This window comes from Ochotona curzoniae, unplaced genomic scaffold (assembly GCF_017591425.1).
Source record: "Ochotona curzoniae isolate NIBS_2020 unplaced genomic scaffold, NIBS_Ocur_1.0 contig_3498, whole genome shotgun sequence".
Taxonomy (NCBI): domain Eukaryota; kingdom Metazoa; phylum Chordata; class Mammalia; order Lagomorpha; family Ochotonidae; genus Ochotona; species Ochotona curzoniae.
Window position 1 is genome coordinate 46,946,913 of NW_024465885.1, and position 25,560 is coordinate 46,972,472.

Genomic DNA, 25,560 nt, shown 5'->3' on the forward strand with positions numbered 1-25,560 from the left:
CACAGCCCATCCTTGCTTTATTGGCTTCTGTGGTCTCTCACGTCTTGCTTCAATTGAACAGAGGCAGCTGACAGAGCCTCCAGGAGCGCGTGCGGTCAAGCCGGCCAGTGGAGTGCTAACTATCTGAGACGTCAGGCGGCCGCGCGTGCGACGGGCACAGGAGGCCTGGGCTCTCAAGGAAGGCCTCAGAGGAAGATGTGGGTAACACGCAGGGCTTACCCGCGGGCCTGGGAAAATGATCCAACAGTTGGAGATTTGGCTTGTTCAGACCAACTGTGAATGACCTGTGAAAATGACAGATAACGTGCTAAGACTGTCAGAGGAAGTTTAATGAACGAATGAGCCTACTCCACATGTTTTCAGGGAAATAGGAACATGAACGATTGACGATGTTTTCTCATCATTCAAGAAAAAGCTAGACGGAAAGAACACATTTTGGACCAAATGGTAACCAGCAATGAACCATTACACTTCTAGTATGACGAGGGCAGGGGAAAAAAGTGTCAAAATTCTCAACATAAATCCTATCGCATGACGACGTAGCCTCACAGTGTCGCATGCCAGCTACGTTGGTATATCTCATGGCCGTCCACAGGGCTACTCGTGAAGGTAAAGACCAAAAAAAAAAAAAAAACCAGAAAACCCGGAACTTTAGCATGCTAAGCTTAGATAACGGTGATTCGAAAAGAACTTGCTATATCCTGGGAGCTTCCCCAGTGTATTTCAACACAGCCTCATCCTACCTGGGGAGGCTCCAGCAGGGCAGCCTCCTGAGGGCAGCAGATGATGGCCCAAATGCTTGGGCCCCTGCACCCCCATGGGAGACCAACCTGGCCCAGCCCTGGCCGCCACGGTCATCTGGGCAGTGATCCTGTGGACAGAAGGTCTCTCTCCATCTCTCTCCTTCTCTCGGTAACTCTGCTGTTCAAATAAGTAAATAAACCTTGAAAAAAATAAATCACAAAAGTGTAAAACTTAAACATCCTGGCATACTAGAAGTTAGCACGGGAGGCATTTCCAACAAATGAGCAGCCTGCTAAATAATTCAGCTTGCGGAGTGTGGCAGGTGAGAGGTTAACCTAGCCAGGTGTGGCATTGGAAGACCACCACCAGGAAAACGAAGCTGCTGGAGAACCTGCCAGGGCAACCTTTCAGTCCTGCTGCAGCCGAAGCCAAAGCCCAGAGTTAAATTCTAAACTAACCTACAAGTAAACACGAAAATGAAGGGAAAATTCTCCAACAATTTTCACTTTTAAAGTACCAAATTGGCCCATAAAAAAAAAAACTCATGCTAATTATTCCGAAGCAATCAACTTCTTAAAAAACCCTTTATTTCACAAATTGCATTAATATCCCATTAATTTGGGACACTTACCAATGTGTTTATTCTTTGCTCATTACCTCCGTGCACATTAAGAGTACACCAATAACACAATACAGACATTAATATGTAAAACATCAACAAAAGCCATCTGGAAAGCTAATGAATAATCAAGGGATTTCAAATTAAACTACAGAATTTTCTCTTAGAATCTTTAGGACAACACTGTCAAGTTCAATCTATTCACTTCGCCTCCAGAATCAATTTTTCAAACCTTATGACAGCCCTAATCGCTTCCACCTGTGCCTCGAGCTTGACTCTTGACTGGCATGCTACCAGCCAGGGTGGAAATGTAGACAAAGACCCCTATTAGGATCCGGCTGTTTCTCTACTGTGAGGTCACTCAGCCATTAAATTAGTTCCAGCCCAGTGTCGGTCCTCTCAGGCCCCGGCTTCAGGGAAGGAGGGCGCAGTCTTTAGGCTGAGTTCACGGAGCAGAATCAGGAGGGAAAAGGGTGAGGAGGTGTCTGGGACCAATTAGATATATACACACAGGGCTGGGGGGCTGGAGTTGGCCCCAACGCTACCTGTCCCTAAATGATGGTGGTCACCGTCCCCAGTGCAAACCGCGCTCCCCTCCAAGCCCCCATCCATTTTAAAGACCACCTTATGGGGACTGTGTTTCCTCCGCCAACTGTCCAGTTCAACTGACACGGGACTGATCACCAGTTGTCTCAGCCAGCTGAAGGTGCTAGGTAGGCGGGCACCAGGAGACAGAGGCTGCTCTGAAATGGGGCCACCCTGGGCCAAAGGTGAGATGAGCTGAAGCTACCTGAGGAACATCCAGCGGGCCAGTGTCAGTGACCTCGCGGCTGAGCCAGGATCTGGGAAGGAATCTGGCCAAGTTCAAGGAGCTCATTGGAGACAGAGTCTTGCTTCCAGCACTTTCTATGCTAGACTGGGAGCTTCCTGATATCACCAGCCAACCCGATATCAGGAACTGCCTCCCTCCCTCCATTGTGTGGTCCCCAGGTCCAGTTCCAATCCACTCAGGTCCCCAGTGCTCAGAGCAGGAACAGCACACACAACTTGGGGAACCGTAACCACCTACCAGGACCTGCCTCATCCACAGCAGTGCCAGCCCACAGGAGGTACCCCGTAAATGCTGACCCCATAGAGTGATGTAGGCAGACGTAAGTCTGGGAAATCCAGGGGGCTTAAATAATGACAGGGAAGTACACTTATTTCATAAAGAGATCTGAATCCCTCTTTGCAAATAAACAGCCAAACCCTGGACAGGTTGTTCACAGTACATGAGTGTGCAAAGAAAATCAACACAAGCAGGCTTCCATTCCTGTGCTCACCACACCCTGTGGTTCACACAGTAGCTGTTCCAAAAAAATCTCACAGATGGGGCTGGCGTAGTGGCATATCATGCTAAGCTGCCACCTGTGATGTCAGAATCCCATATGGAAGACAGTTTAAATCTCAGCTCCTCCACTTGCAACCAAGCTCCTTGGTAATGTGCCTGGGGAAGCAATGGAAGCTGGCCCAGGCCCTTGGACCCCTGCCCCCATGTGGGAGACCTGGAAGAAGCTCCGGACTCCTGGCTTTAGTCTGGCCCAGCTCTGGCTGTTGCAGCCATTTGGGGAGTGAAGCATTGAATGGAGGATCTCTCTTGCTCTCTCCCTACCTTCCTTCCTCATGCCAACTCTGACTTTGATGTATGTGTATGTATATATATATATTTTTTTAAGAAACAATCTCGCAGGCTTGGTTTAAGTCAATCCAAGCAGACACACTAGGGACGGGCGTTCTGCACAGTGCTTAACGTGTCGTTTGGGACACCTTCCTCCCATGTGACAGTGCCTAGCTAGAGCCCTGGCTCCTCCACTTCTGAGCCAATTTCCTGCTGATGCACATCGTAGGAGGCAGCAGGTGATCGCTAACACACTTGGGTCCCTATCATGCAGAAGGGAGACCAGGACTGAGTTCCAGGCCTGGCTATCATGGGCACTTAGGGAATAAACCAACAGATGGGAAACCTCTCTGTTTGCCTTTCAAATAAAATCAAAGGCAATTGAAAAAAAATCTCTTAAATTATGAATACTATAAGTCTAATAAACAGTGATTCTAAAAACATCCCCAAAAAATAAAAATCAGCTCTAGGATTCAGTTACCCAAAGCTGTTAGCCTCCCTGGCCTCATCACACAATAGCCCCATAGAGGTGGCTCAGCCATTGCCCATCTGGATACTAACAGAATGTGGCAGAAACTCCACCACACTGGAACACAGACAGTGCTTGGGGGTGCTTTTCCAGGAGCAAAGGGGAAGGCAGGGGCAGCCTGTTTACACCCCTTTTGCCTTGATAGTCCAGCCCCACCAAGAACTCACCCAGAACACAGTCAAGTTCACGGGCCAGACTCAGGGCTGAGCCCATCTGTGCTCCTGGCACTCCACCCAACCAGCTGAGCTAACCTGACACAGGGCCATCCCCCAGGAAACAGAAAGAGAAGCCAGCCTGAAGTTGAAGGAGACCAGCCACAGACTCCAGCACCTGGAAGTTGCTCCCTTGAATACAAGAGCATCTCCGGGTGAGAAGATCTGCTGGAGAAGACAGCGGGCATGGGGTCAATCGGAGGGGCAAGGCCAAGCCAGACCGCTGGGGGCCAGGGTGCCAGCACACACAGCTTCCATGTTGGAAGAGAAGCCCTGACTGTGGGCAGCAAGCACCCCCACAACGCCCCCGATTCCCTGACCCCCGTCTCCTTGAGACAGCTAAGGGGCCTGAGGGTTCACAGCTTCAAGAAGATGTTCCTGCTGTTGCATGCACTCTAGGACCCAAGCAAGAGTTAGCAGTCTCTGCATCAGCCGGCTTCACAGACAGAGAAGCACCAAGACACTTGTCAGAAGACAGATTTCTAAATCCCCCAAAACCTACCACATCCTAAGAACAAATCCCTCAATGACTGCGAGTACAGGATTGAAACAAAGCCAGCACCACAGCAGGTGCCTCTCCTCAGGCCTGATGCGGAGTTGCGCAGGCCTTGACACTAACTGGAGACTCCGGTGACTGTTCTTAGTTCTCTGAATAACTGAAGGTGCTGGCCCATGACGTTTTGTCATTGTGCCCAATGCTCACCTCGCAATCTTCTCCGGGAAACCTGACTGTTCCAGCTGGCTCCATGGAAGCCGAACATCAGACCACATTTACTTCCTAGCCTGCTTCTGCAGGTAGATGTGACAAGGTGCTGGCCAGAAGACAGACACACAGGCTCATGTAGGACTTTCCAGAAGAGTACCCCAAGATGGGAGATCAGCTATCGTGCTCCCATCTTCCGCTCACTGGCTCACACAGGAGGGTCGCCCTGGACCCTAGCTCAGGGTGTACAGCAATACAGCGAAGTCCTTGGCACTGTTCCACCTCAGCTGTCTCACATGCAGGTGAGAGAGGCGAATGTCAAGGTTGAAGCCCCTTCCGTGTGGGGGTATGTGTCTCATCCATCTGAACCTAATCCTATCTGACAGGTATCCAATCCTCCAAACAGGTGCTTGGGCGAGGTGTGCTCAATCTTCTATCCCTGCACACTCCCACCAGGGACTCAAGACACAGCCTAACAAGGAGGCACTGGACAGCGGGCAGCTGGCAAGGGCCAGGGCCCAGCAGCTTCACAGGTGACCACAGTCAGGCAGTGGAGAGCACCTGGGGCCTTCTGCACCTTGGGAGGTAGACCAGGTGTCTGCCTGTCCCAACCTGTACTATTATTATTATTATTATTATTATTATTATTATTATTATGTGGCATGCTTCTGAAAAACCAAATGCCCACACTCATCAGACCTTCTTGACATTCTTAGCAAAGTTCAACAAAGCAGAAATGGGCCCTTTGGCTAACAAGTCACAAAAGACAATTTGTGTGTGGAAAGCAACCCAGATGTTTCATGTGGAAATTACTACTGCAATTTACTATACACCCCCAAATGATACCACCTAAGCAGCTGGAAAAGTGGATTACCTTGATCTGATCATCACACACATACACGGAATAGCAATAACGTGCCCCATAACCAAGAATAAACATTGCCCAGGGATTAACACTTGACTTCAATAAAGAGTGAAGAGGCTTTCACAGAGAACTTTCCAGAAGGCAGAAAGAAAACTAGAGTTCCCAAAAAAGAAACTCTGTCCATTACTGGCCAGTTGAGCTGGAGCCACAGGGCGATACAGTTCAGCCCCAGCAGGAATTAAAGCACATGGTACATCCCACAGAGCTCCAGGGACCTGGCTGAGAGACTGGCATTGCACCCCAGCCTCGGCCCAAGAGGGAGGGAATTGCAGAGAGCTGAAGCCCTAAAGAATGAGGCTTTGAAACCGAAATGCTCTTTCCAGATATAATCTCAGAAGTGATCAGGTTGGCTGGTAGCAAACAGGTGTCAGAAGTCCATCCCCTCCAGCGCCCACCTTGGAATACGCACTCCAATGACAAAGCAAGGACCCTACAGGATAACACATGAGAGCATCCTTCCTAGAGGGGTAGCACCTGGACTGCCTGCTGGATGACCAGAGAACACACCTCCACAGTGCCTCTCTACCACAGTGGCATGCTATGTGCACATGCTGGGTGCAGGAAACATGGCTGTTTTAACACAAATTATGAGACAGCTGGTTGACCCCACTACATCACTTCTTGTCCCTTAGGATCTGGGCTCCCAATATGAGCTAAAATAAGTCCCCTTTTTATATCGGGCGGGAACACACACACACAGAGAAAAAGAGCGGGGGAGGGAGGGAGAGAGAGAGAAAGGATTTAAGAATCCTTTTAAGAAAGGCCTATATTTAAGCTCAATTTCACTTGCACCCCAATTCTTCAGGAAAGAGCAGCTCGATGTCCACAGGACAATACATATGAAGAGAGGCTGGGAGAGGTGGGCGCTGAGCACAGCAGCTGAGCCACAGGTCAATGTGCCTGGCTCGGAGTGCCAGCCCTGCTCTCCACTGCAGCTTCCGGCTCCTGGCACCCTGAAAAGCAGCAGGTAATGGCTCCCTCATAACCTGGGAGTCCTGGATGGAGTTCCCAGCTCTCTGCTTCAGTCCAGCCTGCCCCAGTCACTGTGGGTATCTGGAAGCCAGTATAGGAGAGAGCTCTTTGCCTCAAACCAATCTCTCTCTCTCTCTCTCAAATGCAACAAATAAGGACCTACTCTGCCTGCAGTGCCAGCATCCCACATGGGTGCTAGTTCTTGTCTTGGCTGCTTCACTTCCAATCCAGCTTATTTATGGCCTAGCAAAGCAGGAAAGGCTGGCCCACGTGGTCCCTGTACCCGTGTGGGAGACCTGGAAGAAGCCCCTGGCTCCTCCCATCAGATCGGCTTTGTTCTAGCCATAATGACCATTTGCGGAATAAACCAGCAAATGAGAGAGCTCTCTCTCTGTCTTTTGTGAATTTGCTCTTCAAATGAAAATGAATCAATCCTTAAATTCAACAAATAAATACATTTAAAACTAGAAATGGAATGGATTTTGTCCATGATTTCAAAAATCCTTCTTGTCTGTTTAGTTGGTCCATCAAAGAAAGAAAGAAAGAAAGAAAGAACCAACCACCACCTAATTTTTTGTGTGAATATTCAGAAACCAGGCACGGCAAGCCCCCTTCCTGGTGGTCCACACACCGGTGTGATGCAAGCATTTGCCTGACGCAAATCACCAGTGTGACGCAAGCACTGAAGACCCTGACGCAGGAAGTGACGACGTGTGGGACTGGCAGACCTGTGTGCAGCCCTAACTCTGCATCTGCAAGAGGAACCTCCTCCATAGTCAGCTGTGACACTTAGCAACAGCAAACGGGGCTTTGGTAAGGACAGGACAAGTGGGACCAGACGCCAGTAACGTGAGTGTTCTAGAAACAGCTTCGGGCTTATTCTCAGAGTACGAGAATCCACGTACTTCACCCACCCACCTCGCAGTCTCTGCAAACAACCATGATTCCTTCGGACACCAAAGTGATTTCACCAAACACATTTCTCCAAACGCACACAGCCTTCCACGCACTGCTCCCCAAGCTCACCGACCCCGCACGCAGGCAGCGCTGTGCACTGCGAACCCCAGAGAAGAGCAACAACAAGGAAGCAAAGCAGATTCCTAAATGCCTTTTGTAAACAAACCAACCAACCCTACAGCTCAGCTGCCCAGCTTCAATGCACAGCTCCTATACACCCAATGTGCGTGAAGGCAGGACTTTTTTCTACAATTCAATACACCTTAAACTCTCATTTACATTCAGGAATATGAAAGCAGTGGACCAACAAGCTCTAAAACACTGGCTGGAAAGTATGCAGTGGAGCCCGGTCCCCTGAGGATGCCCAGGAGCCTGGTATGCAGTGCTCCAGCAGCTCACCTGCTGCTCTCTCACCAGGCACTGTCCACAGCCAAGACCCCCTGACCAAGCTGCCAGGGCTTCTCGGCCACCCCGACATCACCTGCCTCTCTCCACTGTCCACATGAACAACGAACACGGTCAGGGAGGGCTGCATGCCTTCACGTCCCAAAGGCTCCTGTGAAATGACATGCTCGACCACTAATGCAGAAGCTGTCCCTAACCCTAACCCTTTCCCACGAGCACGTCTTCTTCACTCTGCGGACCCGGGATTATCACAGGGTCTGAGACCAGTCGGTCACAAATGTTCCACCTGTGAGAATGCGCTATTTGCACATCTTCTTACCTTATGTTCTTTTCCCACATTGAGACACGATGCTTTCCTTATTCTTATTGCTCAATTTCTCAAACTAAAATAGGTAATATTCTTACTCATTAGAGAAATGAACTTCCTTTTATCCATTTTTCATTGTTAACTTTTAACCAAACCCCACAAAACTGAACGAAAAGGCAAAACTTGCAGTAAGAGTCAACTTCAAACATTTTCACAAAGTATGTTCAGTTCAGGTAAAAAAAAAAACAACATAGCTCCAATGTGCTCAATTAGCATAGCTTATGTGTCATTCAAATTTGCTTTTCTAAACACTCCTCACTGCAAAACACCCTGAATTAAGTCTTCAGCATGAGTCCCAACAGCGCAACAATACAATGATCACCAGAGTTACGATGGCACCTGCTACATGTTGTGCCTTCCAGAACATGCTTTATATCCCAAGGACTTTCTGAAAGGCATGCTTATGACAGAAAGCAATGACATGAGGCAAAATGTCTCCTGTTCTGCGTGTGACACATGAACATTCGGCCAAAGAACTCTTCCTAACACTTGAACTCTGCTAGGACAGGAGAACTTGCACAGCACCAGCAGTTGTGCTAAGAAAAATTATCCTACCCTCCTCCCCGAGAAGTAGCAGTATCCATGAGTCCTCAGAGCAGGCGTCCTCCAGGCCCAGTGAGCACTCACCCGTCCAGCAGGCTCATGGTCGTCGGGGTCACTTCGGCGAACAGCACCGTCCTTCCGAGCTGCCGAGTCTGCAGGTGTTCCCGGTAGACTTCCAGGTCAAAATGTTCTGACGAGAAGGCCTCCGCGTCAGTGACCACGGGTATGGAAGATGGGGATATCTCCATGTCAGGTGCACAGGATGAAACGAACTTAAGGGAGACCTTGCTGGACTTGATTACTCCGTCAGGATCCACGCACCGCTCGAGCCACTTCATCAGAGGAGCCCGGATTTCCTGTGTCAGCAGCAAAAGGGTTCAGTAGGTGATGGCAGCTTTCGTTTATGACGCCCTCTTGGTCATGTAAATACTTCCCAATGCACAAGCCAATAAAAGTTCAATTAATGCAATCAATACACAATGTGGTAACAAGCATGCTAGGTGCTAAGTTCACTCCCCAGAATTCAGATGTTGACACGGAGGTATTGGTAATCGGGTCAAAAGGACTCTGCTCTCATGAATGGATTAAGTCATGAACTGATGAACTGATGGGGCACTGGGCAAGTGGGTTCCTTTTACAAGCAGGTCTGCTAGACAAGCAAGTTCAGGGTGTTGTAGCCAAGCAGGTGAGTCCACCATCGGGAAGATCAGTCCCAAGCCCCAGCCGCTCTGTGTCTGATCCAACTCCGTACTAACGTCTGATTTGGAAGGCAGCAGGTAGTGGCTCGAGTACTTGGGTCCCTGACATCCAGATGGGAGACCAGCATGGAAAGCCTGGCTTCTGTCTTCCACCTGGCCCAACCTTAGCTATTGGCAGCCATTTAGGAAATGACCCAGTGAATGGAAGCTCTCCATCTTATTTGATCTTTCTGTGAGCACCTCACTCCTCTCTTCTTCTCTCTCCCTCTGCTGCTCTTCAAATATATATATACACATATTTTTACGTACATATTATACTTATATATATTATATATTATATTATATGTATATGTAAAAGCCAGCCTGGTCATCTTCCAAAGTGCCCTTGTCATACCACATCATATGCCAACTCAGGACTCTGCAGAAAGTTACCATCAAAGCCTTGGGCCCCTGTAACCACACGGGAGATCCTGAAGACACTCCTGGCTCCGACTATCGTAACATCTGGGGAGCGAACCAGCAGATGGATGATCTCTCCCTCTCCTTGTCTCGCTCCGTAACTCTGCCTTTCAAGGGAAATAGATAAATCTTTTTTTTTTAAAGGCAAAAAGGCAGAGCTGTTTCTTTTTGGGGGGAAAGGAGAGAGAGATCCTTCGCAGGTTCACTCCCCAAATGGCTGTGTATTCCCCAGCCACCATTTTCTGAAGTGAGGAATGAGAAGAACGGGAATATCCATCCAGTCTCCGACACAGTGGAGAGAGGAGTGAGACACGGGCCCACACACCACAGCAGTGCTGCCAAGAAGGTTCGTGCAAAGCATTCACACTAGGAGGATGCTTCAAGAGGTCTGTGCAAGAGGATGCTTCAAACGGTTGCAAGAAAAAAGTCTATTGGACGGAAAACTGGAAACCCATGGCTGGTTTTTAATCGCACTCTGCGAGCACCAAGAACTACCATGAGAGCACTGGGACACCTGCAACCGAGCCGAGTCCTTGAACTTGACTGCCCGCCCACTGGAAGTCAGATGCTCATAGAAAAACATCCTGCTGTCACACCTACTAGCGACTGCAGCAATGTTCTGAAATAGTTTCTTGTGAATGTAATGCTTGGCGATGAGCAAAGCTGGAGTGTGGATGCAAACTGATGAGAGCAAGGCACGTGCACTTTCCTCCTGTATCTCTTCACACAGCGCTTCGCGGCTTGCTCAGGTCCACGGTGTTCAAGACCAAGAGGATCAAGGAGACGCATGTCACCGTGGGACAGGCATTGTCACAGCAGCTATGACAGCACTTGGGATGTCTGGATCCCATATCAGAACGTCAGGGGTTCAAATCCTAACTCTGCCCTCCACGCCAGCTTCCTCCCAGTGCACGCCCTGAGAGGCAGCAGGCCATGGCTCAGGCAACTGGGTCTCTGACGCTCATGGGACACCCCGATTGAGTCCTTGGCTCCTGGCTTTGACCTGGCCCGATCACGAGCTGTTATCAGCATTTTGGGAGTAAACCAGAGGATAAATATGTGTAGTATGTTGTGTGTGTGTGTATGTGTGTGTGTGTGTCTGTGCCTTTCAAATAAATAAAAATTTAAAAATTTTTAAAAATACATAATTTCCCCAAACATCTACAATCATTACAGTTACTATGATTTGAAGCCACATGGTAAGCTAAGTGCACATGGCAAGCACCTGCTCAGATCTCCTCCCCACCCCACGATCACCCCTGCACAAGATAATAACATTCTGGCTGTGAGAAGTATCAGAATTGGGATTAGCACTGTGGCAGAGCCAAAAAAGCTGCACCTGTGGTGCTGGCATGCCATACAGGCACTCCTTCATGTCCTACTGTTCCACTTCTAATCGAGCTCCCTGTTAATGGGAAAGCAGCAGAGGGTGGCCCAAGTGCTTGGGATGCCCACCCACGTAGGAGGCCTGGAGGAAGTTCCTGGCTGCTGGATTCAGACCAGCCCATTCTGGCTGTTGTGGTCAATTCAGGAGTGTCTCTGTCTTTCTCTTTTTCTCTCTCTTTCCCTTTCTCTCTCTCTCTCTCTCTCTCTCTCTCTCTCTCTCTCGCTCTCTTTCTCTCTCTCCCAGTGACCATGACTGCAGAACTGCAGAACTGCAGAAGTATCTGACACACACCTAAGGGGGCTTGGTGTACACGCACCCACAATGGCTCAAGCACTTGTAGGTTTAGTCCTCTAGGTCACAGCGCTGAGGGTTGAACCTTTAAGAGGCGGTGAGGTCGTGACCATTAACAATGGGAACAGGAGAGTCAGCAAGGCAGGGGGTTCCTCGCTGAGCTTGGTCCCCTGCCCTTCTCCCCCTCTCTCTCCCTGCCACTCTTGCCCTTCCACCTTCCATGCAGCAAGCACATCTGTGCTAGATGCTGGCACCTTCACACTCGACTTCCCAGCTTCCAGAACTGCAATAAGCAAACACCAATTCTTTATAAATTACCTAGCCTGTGACATTTTGTTATCGCAATCCACAGGGACGAAGACATAAGGAAAAGAAACTAATTCACCAGGCTTGTCTTCACTCTACCAATGATCATGAAGACAGGATGGAAATGCCAGCCAAGATGAAAGACTCAGGCAATGGGCTGATAGGTGGGGCGTAAACACACTGCCCAGGACCATGCTTACCCAAAGCTTTGCACTCAGCTACCAGAGCGCAGCTAGCACAATGCTTCTTTTTTAGGGATGGCCCCTTCCAATCCCTCCTTTGTAAACTCTTACCACTTAGTGCTTGGCACAGTTGCAATCACGTGAGCTCCTTACTCAGTGCCTTCATGTCTTGTCAGGCACCAGCTTCAGTGAAGACAGGGTATTCCTGTGTCTGCCTTACTCCAGCTGTATCCGTGGTGCCTGGTGCCAGTCCAGGCAAACAGGGTATGCCGATTAGCACATGCTACAAAACAGTATGCAAATTCCTTCCCAAGGAACATTCCACAAGCACCAGCCAGCAAAGGGGAACAAGAGATAAAACTCAAGACCGGCGGTTATAAGAGATGGCTGTGACATGGACTACATTAAGCATGGAAAAAAAACTGCAACGTTTGCAGTCCAGTCAGGGACAGTTTTGATGAAAGCAGTCACCACCTCCCCAAGGTTCATGAAATCCTAAGTAATCTTGATATTTCTGTTCCTCACTGAGTATATTATCTTCCTCTAAGACTTCAGGTTATTTAAATACCATTTGGGATCTTAGAAGGAACCAATGGCCAAAGGCATTATAGTCGCAGAAATGCAACCCTTTTGGATCAACCACCGCGCTGGTGAAGTGGAGTCCTTCTCATGAACGGGGATACAGCTTTGTTTCCCCTCAGGACATGTGACACAAGAGTCCACTAACAACACAAGAACGAAGTGAGGTTAGCAAGGACTTAGGAGACAAAAGGCAGCGTACTTCTGTGAACTAGCAATGAGTACCTGGATACTGAAATTGTCTAAAAATCCTTTCCTATGGCCCCCTTGGCCTGAGGTATTTGGGACCAATCTAACCACTGATGGGGGGAGAATGCAGATCACTTGTTACCTGAGGATGGCTGTGGACGTGGGCATGGCAATCAGAGCTGCTGGGAAGGGGAAAAGGAACCTTTTCTGGACACTGGCAATGTCCTGTATTTAAACTGCAATGATAATCCAACATGGTATAGACTTGTCACACTGGATCTGAAACAGGTGGATTTCCATAAATGTGAATCTCACCTCAAATTTATAAAATTCAAACAAACAGGGAACAGGTGTTGAGCCTCCCACATTGGGGTGCCCGGGCTTGAACCCTGGCTCTGGCTGCTGACTCCAGTTACATGCAACGATTCCAGAAGCTGGGTCCCTGCCTCCCACCAAGGAGACGTGGGCTGTACTGCTGGATCCCAGTTTTAGCCCTGGCCCAGCCCCGATCTTAATGTGTATCTTAGGAATAAATGAACAGATGGGAACACGGATTCACACTTTCCCTCTCTGTCAAGTAAACACAGAAAAAGAAAATAACAACAAGCACATGCCACACCAAACAACAACTATATCCCAAGAGACTCCGTATGCATTAATGCCCAAAACACCACCACCGGTACCTCAACCGCTATGGAAATGAATGTGTAAGTACCGCAGACGCACAGCAGTGACTATTGCGAGGCCACCATCCTAACACAGAGTGCAACTAAAATGGGAAGCCCACGCTGTGGCACATCCCACCAGAGCTGCTCCACCTGGCACCTGTCTCACCTATAGGCATTAACCCCTAATAAGACCTGTGGTGTAACGGTGTGGCATGCGGTAACACCTCCCATTCAACATTCCACTCACGGTGTTTGTTACCACCTCAGTTGTCTGGGGAGCTCCCTCCCCTAAGAATCATGAAATAAGTGGTCTTAACCCACAATGGTGTTTATTTTAGCCACACTGTAAATAATCACAGTAGCTATCTGTCAGTCATGTTGCTCTAAGTTGCTAGACAACCAGAAGACTGGTCATTGGGAAACAAATCAACACACACCAGCTCCTTGGCTGGCATCTCACTCAGTAAAATACTCTGACGGAAACAAGCAGATGTACGTGTGCACTTGGCTGGAGCTCACACGTGACAACTCGAGTCTCACACTCGTCACAGGCGACTTGCCGTCACTCCTGTGATGGAAACCCAAGCAGTCTCGGCCTGGTGCCAACTCCGCTGAAGCCAGAAGGGTCAGCTCTCTGGGCGGCCTTGGGGTTGGGCGCTCAGATGGAGCACTGGGACCAAGCCTCATGAAGGTTCGAGGCAGGGGTGAGGTCCTGGCTGTGCATGTGTGTGTGCACACCTCCTCATCTGACAGGTGCCCAAACCAGACACTGTGTTACTCAGCCTTTTTTACAGTCACAGAACACCTGAGGATAGCTGCCTGGGACAGAGCCAAGGATAACTTAGCTCATGGCTTTGGAGGTTCCCAGCAGAAGGTCAGGCAGCCTCACCACTTTAGCCTCTGTTGGGGGCAGTGGATGGCAAAGCGGGCGACTGTATGGAGGAAGGACTGTATGTGAGCTGGGAGACAGAGCGCAACAGCAAGAAACGCTGGACCCACCCCAGCTTGACAGCCATCCCTCTCATGAGAGCAACCCTTCAAAGGCACACCCCCTTGACCGAAGAACCTCCCACCAGGTCCTCCCCTCACCACCATGTGGAAGTTAATACTCTACCCTCTTTGGAGTTTAAATATCTCTACAAGTTTAAAGTATGGAAGGATTCATTTTGGGGTAGTTAAAAGTTAAACAGTGAATTGATACATGACCCAGCAATTCCAATCCTAGATATATAACATTACTTTTAAAAGTACATGAAAGGGCCTGGTGCAGTAGCCTAGCAGCTAAAGTCCTTGCCTTGCATGTTGAGATACCATATGTAACCTCAATCCCTTTTCTCCCGGGCCGATGCAATTCACCAACACGTGTGATCTGCAGACCCGGGCGAGCAGGAAGGCAGCCTGTGCTGGTAATTGCAGGGCCATACGAGGCTTCTTGGGGGGGTTCCCTCTCGCTCGCCCCGAGTACCGCCCAGAGAGAACCTGAAAGAAGTGCTCAGAACCAAAGTCTCAACCCACTGCGACAGGCGCGTGACTGGCAGCTCCAGAATCACCCAGCAGTCACAGCAGCAGCACGGAGCGCAGCCGTCTGTCACATGCCCTGCACTTGGGCTTCAAGCCAGGGTCCCCAGTCCTAGCCAGGGGGGGCCTCTGCACCGCCGACCCCTCCCCCAGGGAGGAAATGGGACCTCGGGCAGCAACACTTGGCACTCTCACCCGTGCCACCCAGAAGTCTGGAAATGGAACTTGTGAAACCAAATCTGCCTGGCTTCTAAATCCTTGCTCTAATTCCCTCTCCCACAGTCCTCAGCGTGTGGGCCGGGCTGAGCCAACACGGGAAACGTCTGTGCACTGTCACCGAGACAGGGAGAAGGTGTCGCAGAGACAGAAACGACAATATGAAGCAGGGGTAAAATCACAAGTGCATCTCTCCAAGCTCAGGGTAGAGGGTGGGAAGGAGGCAAGAGAGGGACAACACAGATGTTGGATGAGAGGGACTTGAACTTGAACCTTGGGTTTATAATCCACTAACTGTCCAGGGAGACAAGGCGCCAAGGGGGCATTTCCCATAAGGAAACCAACCACTGTCCTTGGAAACTGGTCTCAGTAGGAAAGGGATGGTATCAAACAGAAGAAGGATTCCTGGGAAGGGCCATTTGCAGAGCTGTGGGTGGGCACTGCTTAGAGAAGCCCAGATCACCAGAGAATGAAAGAGGCCCAAGGTCAGAGTCAGTAACAGGAGCCAAGGAAACCACCTCCACCTGTCACCCCACCTCCACTGTCACCCCACCTCCACTGTCACCCCACCTAGACCTGTCACCCCACCTCCACTGTCACCCCACCTCCACCTGTCACCCCACCTACACTGTCACCCCACCTCCACTGTCACCCCACCTACACCTGTCACCCCACCTCCACTGTCACCCCACCTACACCTGTCACCCCACCTACACCTGTCACCCCACCTTCACTGTCACCCCACCTCCACCTGTCACCCCACCTCACTGTCACCCCACCTCCACCTGTCACCCCACCTCCACCTGTCACCCCACCTACACTGTCACCCCACCTACACCTGTCACCCCACCTTCACTGTCACCCCACCTTCACTGTCACCCCACCTTCACTGTCACCCCACCTACACCTGTCACCCCACCTACACCTGTCACCCCACCTCCACTGTCACCCCACCTCCACTGTCACCCTACCTTCACTGTCACCCCACCTTCACTGTCACCCCACCTCCACTGTCACCCCACCTTCACTGTCACCCCACCTTCACCTGTCACCCCACCTCCACCTGTCACCTCACCTTCACCTGTCATCCCGCCGGCATAGCCCAGTGACTGCAGAGAACATGTAACTGCCAAGAGGTTGGCAACCTGCTGCTCAGGGCTGACAGAGTAGGTTCCCTGGTAGTCCCGGGGCTCCGTGCCACGCACCAGCTCAGCCCAGCAACTACAGGGGTCTCCACACAGCCTGACCCCTCTTCACCAGGGGTGACAGCAAACTGCAAAGGTGATTCTGCACCTCCCACGCATGGTCCGTCCCTGACCTGGGCCAAGACAGGCTCCCCTAGCCAAGGGACACAGCAGGTGCTCAATATATGTCTGCTACGCTGTCTTACTTTTATGAGGTCAGGTGATAGCTGGTGGGCTCCCTGGGTTAACCGCTGGGGGTACGCCTGTTTGCCTGCCAATGGTTGAAGGCCACAAAAAGCTGGAAGGGTCCATAAAAGGAAGGGAATGGGGTCTGGCACAGTAGCCTAGTGGCTAAAGTCCTTGCTTTGCACACACCAGGATCCCACATGGACGCTGGTTCTAATCCAGCAGTCCCGCTTCCCATCCAGCTCCCTGCAGTTCAGAATGGCCCAAAACCTTGGGACCCTACACCTCTGTGGGAGACCTGGGAGAAGCTCTGGGCTCCTGGTTTCAGATTGGCTCAGCTCCAGCCATTGTGGCTACTTGAGAAGTGAATCCACAGATGAAAGACCTTCCTCTCTATCTCTCTTCCTCTCTGTATATCTGATTTTCCAAAAATAAAAAAATAAATAAATAAATCTTTTTCTTAAAAAGGGAGGGAATGGATCAGCTGTTTTCTAAAAAAGCTTGTTTTCTAGACCTTACATTTCCCCCGGGCTGAGCTGGCTGCGGTTTGGAGGAGAAATTTCTTGCAGGAGACACCGCCATTTGTCCGAGTGTGACACTAAGGTGGGCTTCTGATGGGCAGGAGTGTGGGAGCACAGGTGAGACACTTGCGGGATGGCCCTGCTTTGTCTCTGGCTTGCTCGCAGCACACAGGCGTGACCAACAACACCTTGTGACATCGTACCAGCATGTCTCCCCCAAGGTGTTGTACCAGAGCCCCCGTTGCCCAGGGCACAGTGGCATGGGGACTAGAGGGTCCTGGGTGGTCCCTTTCTCTCCTGGACTTCTTCTCACCATCCAGGGACTGGGTTCCTCTGGCTCAGCAGCGAGCTGCAGCAACGCTAGGCTGCCCCCACTCTGTTCACCTCTGCCCTGCATTCACGCCTGTCCTTCTGCCTTCCATCCCAGGCCCTCAAATCATGGTTGCAGGGTTCCCTCTACCAACCAGCCCAGCGTTTCATACCAGTTTCAGAAAATAGCCTGAGGACCATCCTCTTCCTCCGCCACCATCCTCCACCACCTGTCAGTCACCTGAGCACTCTGCGTGGCACAATGGGCCCTGGCTTGGGAGCAGGAGAACAGCTTTGCCACCTGCCAGCTGTGAACTCATAAAAAAGCTGGGGTGGACGTCAGGGCACAGCAGGTTAAACTGGCCACTGGGGACACCCCCGTCCCATATCGGAGTGCCAATTTGAATCGCATGATCTAGCTCCCTGCCAATGTGCCTGGGAGGCTGTGCACAACCAACTAAGTGATCCTGGTGGATCCTGATCATCCATGTGGAGGATCAGATGGGATTCCTGGTCTGGCCTGACCCAGCCTCTGTTGGTGGGCATATGGGGAGAGCACCAGCGATGGAAGAGGGACAGATCTGGGGAGGGAATGCTCATCCCCTTACCAAGCGGTCACACAACAGAAGCACTTAGTCAGAAGCTGGGAGCTTCCTCTGGGTCTCCCCTGTGGGTGCAGGGGTCCAACTACTTGGGCCATCCTCTACTGCTTTCCCAGAGACATTACCAGGAAGCTGGGTCAGAAGCAGAGCAGCCAGGACTCAGATCAGTGCTCCTATGGGATGCTGGCATTGCAGGCAGTAGTTTTTACTTGCGTGGGTTCCCGAAGATGAATCTTTACATCAGTAAAATGAGATGGCACATTCTTTTCTGCCTCCAATATTCAATGTTTAGTCTCCAATATGTATTTTCAGTTGACATTTCAGCATCATATCTAGAATTCTAATACTAAAAACACAGCAAGGGGGTGGGTATTTGGCATTTGGTGTAGCTGTCTGGACATGGCTCAGGATGCCCACAGGCCTCATTGGTGTGCCATGGCTGCAGTGCTGGCTCGCCCTCAGGCCCAGCTTCCTGCTGAGGAGTCCCTGGGAGGTAGCAAGTGCTGGCTCAAGGAGTCGGCTTCCTGCCCTCCCTCCACCCTGCAGAGACGAGGACAGGCTTCAGCGGGGCCCAATCCTGGCTATGGCAGCATCTGGAGAACAAGCCAAGAGACGGACATTCTCTCTGTGTGTCTCTGTCTCTCTTCCTTTCAAAATAAAATAAAAATTAAAATGCACATATACAAGGGTACAGCAAAAGGTTCGTAGGAGAAAGAAATGAAAAAAAATGTTGTGCAATGACGTCTTGAGACTTTTCCATACTGTGGGTCTGCCTTGGATCTTCCCTCATACATGTCACCTGAAAGAGACGTGGCCCAGCACCAAGACAACGGCAGGGAGAAGGCCGCGCGTCTCTCCCCTCGGCTCTTATTTTAGTGAAGGTTGGTCTGTTCTGCTGACTGTCCCATGCAGTAGGGAATAGCGTGGGGCGGGGGGAGTGGAGTGTAGGTAAGGGGTCTGGAGAGAGGAAGCGACTGTAGGACTTGGTCCCCTAAGTGTGCAAGGTGAGGGCAGACCCAAGTACAGAGTTCTAGAGACGTGGTCCTTGTGGCCTCCAGTTTAGACATAGCCCTGCTCCCCTGGAGCAGCTCAGCGGCTGTCTACACGTGTCTATACACAGTTTTTTTAACAAAAGATCACTTTTTTTCAATGCTGGAAAAAAGGAAAGGAAAGAGGGGGAGGCAGAGCGAGGTCTTGATTCGTTCCCCAAATGGCCACAACGTGGACTGGAACTGGACCAGGCCAAAGCCAGGGACCGGGAGCTTCCTCTGGGGATCCTACACAGACAGAGGGACCCCAGCACTGGGGCCATCTGCTGCTGCTTCCCTGGCGGCATTAGCACCGACTGCATTAAAGTGGAGTAGCAAAGACCCAAACCAGTGCCCACAGAGGATGGCAGCATCACAGGGGCGGCTTAACCCATCGTACCACAGGGTCTTTCTTAACATACAAAACTCCTCCAACTTTTGTCAGTTTCCACCCCAGCTGATTCTGGGAACTGTGGAGCTTGTTATGATGCATTTTCTGTTTTGCCCGAGTAAGGCCGACAGCAGGGGCAGGGTCCGCCAGAGCGCGCTCCACACCCCGTGAGCGGCCAGGGCTGACTGCTCTTCCAACGATCTCACCGCACCTGCTTCCTGAAGGCCTACACTGCACAAAACACTGCAGAACTCTGGAGAGAGGTCAGAGACGGGCCACACATGGCTCACGCTGGCCTGCAGACCAACGAGCCACAACAGCTTCAAAAGCAATGAAGGGACCAGACACCAAGGTGCTAACCTGGGTTAGAAAACTGGAGAGAGAGGACAGGAAAAGTAGTTCCTGTGCCACACGGGCGCCACTGTGCCAGGTCACAGCACGGAGTCCTCCTGCTGGACATTCAGGGTCACTTCTTCAGCCTCACAGCACCTCACTATAGGATTTCTAATTTTCTTGCTATTACTGACAACCTCACACCCGTGTGCTCCATACAAGCTGGCTCACGTGAAGAGCGTACACACAGCCCTCGCCCAACAAAATGGCAACCCAGCCACAGAGTACCCCCATGGCATTTTAGCTGGACCACAGGGATCCCTGGCAGGGGTCGCTGAGCCCACGCTGGGGCGGGCACATCTCCCCCCAGGTACATCCCGCAGCGCGCTTCATGAAGCTTTCCAGTCTGAGAGGAACCGGCGTATTCCTAACAGCTTATTGGCACCGAACGAAAAACACACAAGTCTTTTTCTTGGGTCTTGGAGCCCGTCCAGGTCCTGCGTCATTGCTGGCTGCCAAGGCTGCGGCCCCGAGCACGCCTGGTGACTTGCGGGCTGCATCATGAGACCTGAATCTTGAAACCAGAATTGGTAGCTTAACAAAATTTACTGGTTGTAGAAAAAGTTAAACTTGCCCCGGGGGAGGTGAGCTCAGCCTCACCATTCTGACAGCAGCCCCTGGTGGCCAGTTCAGCAAAAAGTGTTGGCTCGGCCTGCCATGCCATGACCTCCTCCTCCTCAAGGAAGGTGGCTGTGGGCAGACAGACCCTTCAGGTAACAGCTGGGGGTGAGGAGGAACTGGGGAAAATCCAACCTGAGGGATGTCTTTGGGCCATATAAATGACCACGTCAACATAGGACCCCTCTCTTGCATAAAAAAAGTGTATTACCTTTCAAAAGTAAGGGAAACGATAAGGAAGATGTATTTTTAAAGGGTTGAGTCATTAAGCAAATTAGTTCATGTGTCCTTCAAAAAGTTCACAGAGCCTGAGGTTGACAGGGAGTTCAGGGCAGGGCGTGGTGGCACAGGGTTAGGCCAAAGCTGGCATCCCACAGTGAATCCCGTGCTCCTGCTGATGCACCTGGGAAAGCAGCAGAGGGCGGCTCGAGCACTTACGCCCCTGCCACTCACGGGGGAGACCCAGGCGAGTGCCTGGCTTCTGGCTCAGGCCCAGCCCAGGGCCAGGCGTGTGGCCACTTGGGGAACACAGTAGAAGGAAGAGCTCTCTACCTCTCTATATAAAACTCTGCCTTTCAAATAAATGAATAAATAAATCTTTCTTTAAAAAAAAAAGATAAATCTTTTTTAAATACTTAAACGAGTCTTCAAGAAGTTCATGGGGAAAAAAAACATATATGACAAAACGAGGCATAAAATTCAAGTTTTGAAGTACCCCAATACTTATTGGTGTCAAGGAAACCCGCACGCATTCTAGGCACGGATTCCTGAACAAAACAAGGCCTAGTCCGACCCCATCCGCATGCAGCTTCACGCAAGCCACTGTCCATGTTCCAAATGTTGGGACAGAAGGCTTCACTCTGCGTGGCAGAAACTTCTGGAAAACGCTGTTCTCACTTATTGGGGAACAAAACGAAAGACGGGCAGCCTGTAAGCGGGGTGTGCTTCCCAGAGCCACCAATTCACACCACTTCACCGGCCCTAAATGTTAGAATGATCAGAGGCTTCAAAGACAGGCAGCGCCGACAAGTGGGAGCCCGCAGCCCGGGGCCAATTTCTGCGTAAGGTGCACTCCGCTTGGCCACGAGAGAACAATCTGGAAGCAATCTACCGGGGCAGCTGCTCTCATCAACAAACTGTTTATTGTAAGAAAGTGGCTGGGTCAAAGGTTAAACGCCAACCCGCACCGATAGCATACGGAGGGAGCAAAAATCAATACTGTCCTTGCTGAGAAAACCCAGAGCCGGTGTGCAAGGCAGCCGACGGAGGCCACGGCCAGCGCCCCGAGAAGGGCAGTGGGGACGCACCCCCGCACTCCTCAGGCAAGGCTTTCGAGCCGGCTACTGCGACCCATGACTCGCTGCTATTCAGAAGGGTCTTGTGAGCATGCGGGAAACAAAAATCAACTTTCTGGCGCCTTTTCAAGAGGCCGACGGATGCTAAAAGATTTCGAGGACACGGAGACAGATACAACGGCAGGCAGGACGAGATGAAACAGACCAGCCAGAAACGGGTAACAACTGAAAGAAGGTGCCAGAAGGGAATGGGGAGGCTCCAGCAAAATGCTGCCTTGCACTTGTGCATGTGGTTCCACAGCTACTCTGAAAGAGGAATGAGTTCTTGAATACCAACAACCCAACGCAGATGGGTTCCCCCAAGAAGATGCGTTCCCCTGCGCACGCCACAGTGTTCCCGCGCACCCACGCGTCTGGGACGCAGCTGCCACTCTGCCAGCCCAGTGCCCACGGAGGAGAAGGAACGCTCGGTGTGCCACCGCTGCCTGGTGGGTGGGAGCGGAATGTGACACCGAGGTCACGGACCAGCCTGAAATGCCATCCCAACCCCGACAGCGCAGCAGGAAAAGCTACAGGAAGAGGAGAATCCTCGGGATCACAGACCTCCGCCTTAAAAAAGAAAAATTAAAATCACCAAGCACGTGTCCAGGTTGCCCATGGAAAGTAACAATTACCCACGTGATTCTGAGCAGAAATTCAGATTTGCCCCCAATCTTTCCCAAAAACATAAACTCATTTTTTAAAATTTATGAGATCATTGCATGGTATGGCTTTCACAAGACATAGCTCCTCATTTACTGAGATTAGAAACAGGCAGGGTAACAGTGCTACTAGCCTCAAACTTCTCCCCAAAAGCTGTGACATACAGGACGCCAGCTGGCCACGGGCTGTCCTAGGGCACAAGGGAGCAGCGCTCTGCTGGCCTTCCCAGAAAATGTCCACATTTAATTGTCACATCTCTAACTTTGGCTTTGCCTGCAGCAGGAAGGATGGTGTTAGTTTGGTGTCCGTGGCTGGTGACAGGGTCGTAGGCTGTTGGCACGCGGACACCAACCCCGCCAGGAGTGCCTACAGAGGTGGGTGCCCGCCATGTGGAGCTGCACCCTGGCCTGGTGCCAAAGTTGCCACCCAAAGGACACAACACAGAGAGCATTGTTTCAAACCCCCACCCACCCCCAAGATATTCCAGCAGAAATCTTCGCTCAGACTCCAAGCTCAATGGGGGAAGGACCACGCTCTGCAAAGTCAGGTCCTCGCTCGGCAGTTTTCCATGTTCTTTTAGTTTTCTAAGACATATGGCCTTAAACAAATAAAAGCATGTAAAAGCCTGCATGCGCGCGCGCGCGCACACACACACACACACACACACACACACACACACAGAGTGCTTCAGAAAGCTAGTAGGAAAATGGCACAGAAAAGCTTTTGGTCAAAAAAAAAAATGGGGTGGGGAGAGGGAGGTTCCAATTACAGGCACTGCTTGTCCCTAAGGTGCATCTTCCATGCGCTTTTTCAGGATCCCTCATATGTAGATGGCTTCCAAAAATATCTACGCCCAAGCTTGTCCTTTTAACTCCATGTCCCACAGAGTTTGTGAAGTACCTTCACACGTCTTCGTAAGTCACCCACCACACATGTGTGTATATTCACAGGGTAACAATAAATGAAAAATTCAACTGTCACTGTACGATATCAACTACAGCAAATACTGTAAGGACGCTGCTTGGAGTGGCTTTCCCTTCAAGACACACTCTTCAGCTGATGAAACAGGGTTTGGGTGCTAGCATTTTATTTAGTATTTCTTTTTTACCGTTATCTCCAGTGACCGACAGGAACCGAAATGGCCATCTTCAATGTCAGCATTTCCGTACTTAGAAATCTTGTTGAACCGACCAGTCAAACCTTTGCATGTGAGAAGACTCCAAAGAGTCCCTGAGACAGACTAGAGGTTCATGTAGGGCAGGAAGGTTCTGAGACCTGCACATGGTTTCTCTAGCATCGGCACTGAACCTCGACCTTTCTGAAGGCCTCGTGCCTTTGCAGTGGATGACAGCAATGTCTCTGTGAAAGCAGATGCAGAGGCGGGATGACCCCACTGCTTCTAAGATGGGCTCTGTTTTAAATGAGGGCCTGAAAACTTTGTAGAAAAGACACTGCCCACGGCGCCAGCACAGGAATCGAGTGAACCCTGGAGGACAGCACTGAGCACAGCTAAACTAAGAAATCGGGGGCACTCTTGGACGAAACGGACAACCTGACACCTCCTGCCTGCCCCACCACCTGCTAAGGACCCCATCTCCCTGCTAAGCTCAGATGCAACAACAGCCCCCCTCCGCCCCGCCCAGGCACCCCACATTATCTCCACCCTTCCCATGCTGGTTGTGGACACAGCAGATTAAGGGGCCATTCAGGTCCACGAGTTGCCTGTCAGGGCTGAAGCTTCCCCATACACAGCGAACGGGCTCCGCTGTCACGTTATTGGCATGAATGGCACAGAAACTGTTTCCAGATTGAATCCACAACAGCCCAGAAGTGAATCCGAACGAGGACCTCAGACCCAGCGCTCCGGCGCTGACAGCAGTGGGCTGTGAGGACTACGCATGCTGAGCCACCGCCACCACCAGGCATACCATCGCCACCAGCCCCTGGATGGGCACCTGATAGCCGGGAGCCCTTTGATCATGCCCTTGAAATCTGCCAGGCAGGGCCTCACTTTGTAGAACATGTTTTGGGGGGAAGATTTGAAAGATTTAAAAAAAAAAAAACTCCCAAGCACAGTGCAGACCTGGCAGCACTGCCTTCCCCTGCCCTCCCCAGGAGGCAGCGCAGTGGTCCTCACCCTCACACATGGCAGCAATTAGGGCCGGGTGCAGAGGACGGAAAGCGTTTGGTCCTGGAGCGCTTTGTGTTGCACAAGAGCCTGTTTCCCGACCGCAGGCTCACGACTGCCTCCACGGGGCCATAGTCAGATGGAGCAGAGTGGGTGCCACCCCAGGGAGGAAGCCTGTCCCGCCCCCTCATCACCCACAGGAGGCACGATGTGATGGCAAAACTTTCTACAAGTGGAAACGCAAGCAGAGTCTAGCAGGTCCTGGCCTCCCTCCCCGTGTGGCCGATCTGAACCTCCGAGATGGATTCCCCACAGAAACTGCTGGAAACAAGACCCCAATGAGGAAGAGGGCAGGGCAGGGCAGGACACCAGGATGGCTGCAAAGCCTCGCCCCAGGAAAATGACAGCTTCTGAAAGGCAGCGAAAGCAAACATCCCCGCAGTTACTTCTTTTGTATTTTCCCTCTTGTCATCCTTTTGCTGTGGGCATTCTGTTTGATAACAGGAAATCAGTCAGAAGGAATAACAAAAAAATTCCAGTGTAGGTGAAGAGCCAGGGAGGAAAGGAAGGAGAGAAAGGGACTCTGGCATGAAAGACCCTTTAAAACATTCATGGCCGTAAAAGCTTTTAAACATGGGCTTTAATCTGCCATCTGCGCTTAGCTGGCCGCGTCCCGCGAGCTGCCGCCACCAGACCGCCCCTGCCATGTGTTAGAAGCTACTCTGCACACACCTGGGATTCTCTCATCGGAATCGCCAAAAAAACAAACAAAAAAATGTTTCAACCTGAGTTTTAGAAGCACACTGGGAGTCCTTCGCTCACCACACAGTCACAATTCAAAACAAAGATTAAAGGGCTGACGGGGGAAGAATCGTGACAAATACCTTGCTGGGGGGAAAAGGCAATGTAAAGGCCTTTCTTTCTTCATGGAATTCTCATTAGAACTTGCTAGAAAAAAGTACCCCCTTAGACACAGAGCAGTAGCCTCTTCCAAAGGAATGGAACCGCTGGCCTGCCTGGTCCCAGGGTGGGGGCCGTCGTGACGGCTGCTGGGGCCCAGGCAAGCCACGGTTAGGA

The 25,560-nt window shown here is 51.0% G+C and overlaps 1 protein-coding gene across 2 annotated transcripts in view; it reads right to left on the minus strand.

The window, feature by feature from the left end:
- Positions 1-25,560, minus strand: part of HLCS (holocarboxylase synthetase) — a 173,651-nt gene that overhangs the window by 117,541 nt on the left and 30,550 nt on the right. For both annotated transcript variants that reach the window (XM_040980801.1, XM_040980802.1), the window contains one exon: positions 8,718-8,989. In XM_040980801.1, the coding sequence (XP_040836735.1) occupies positions 8,718-8,989 (272 nt within the window). The remainder of the gene's footprint in view (positions 1-8,717; positions 8,990-25,560) is intronic.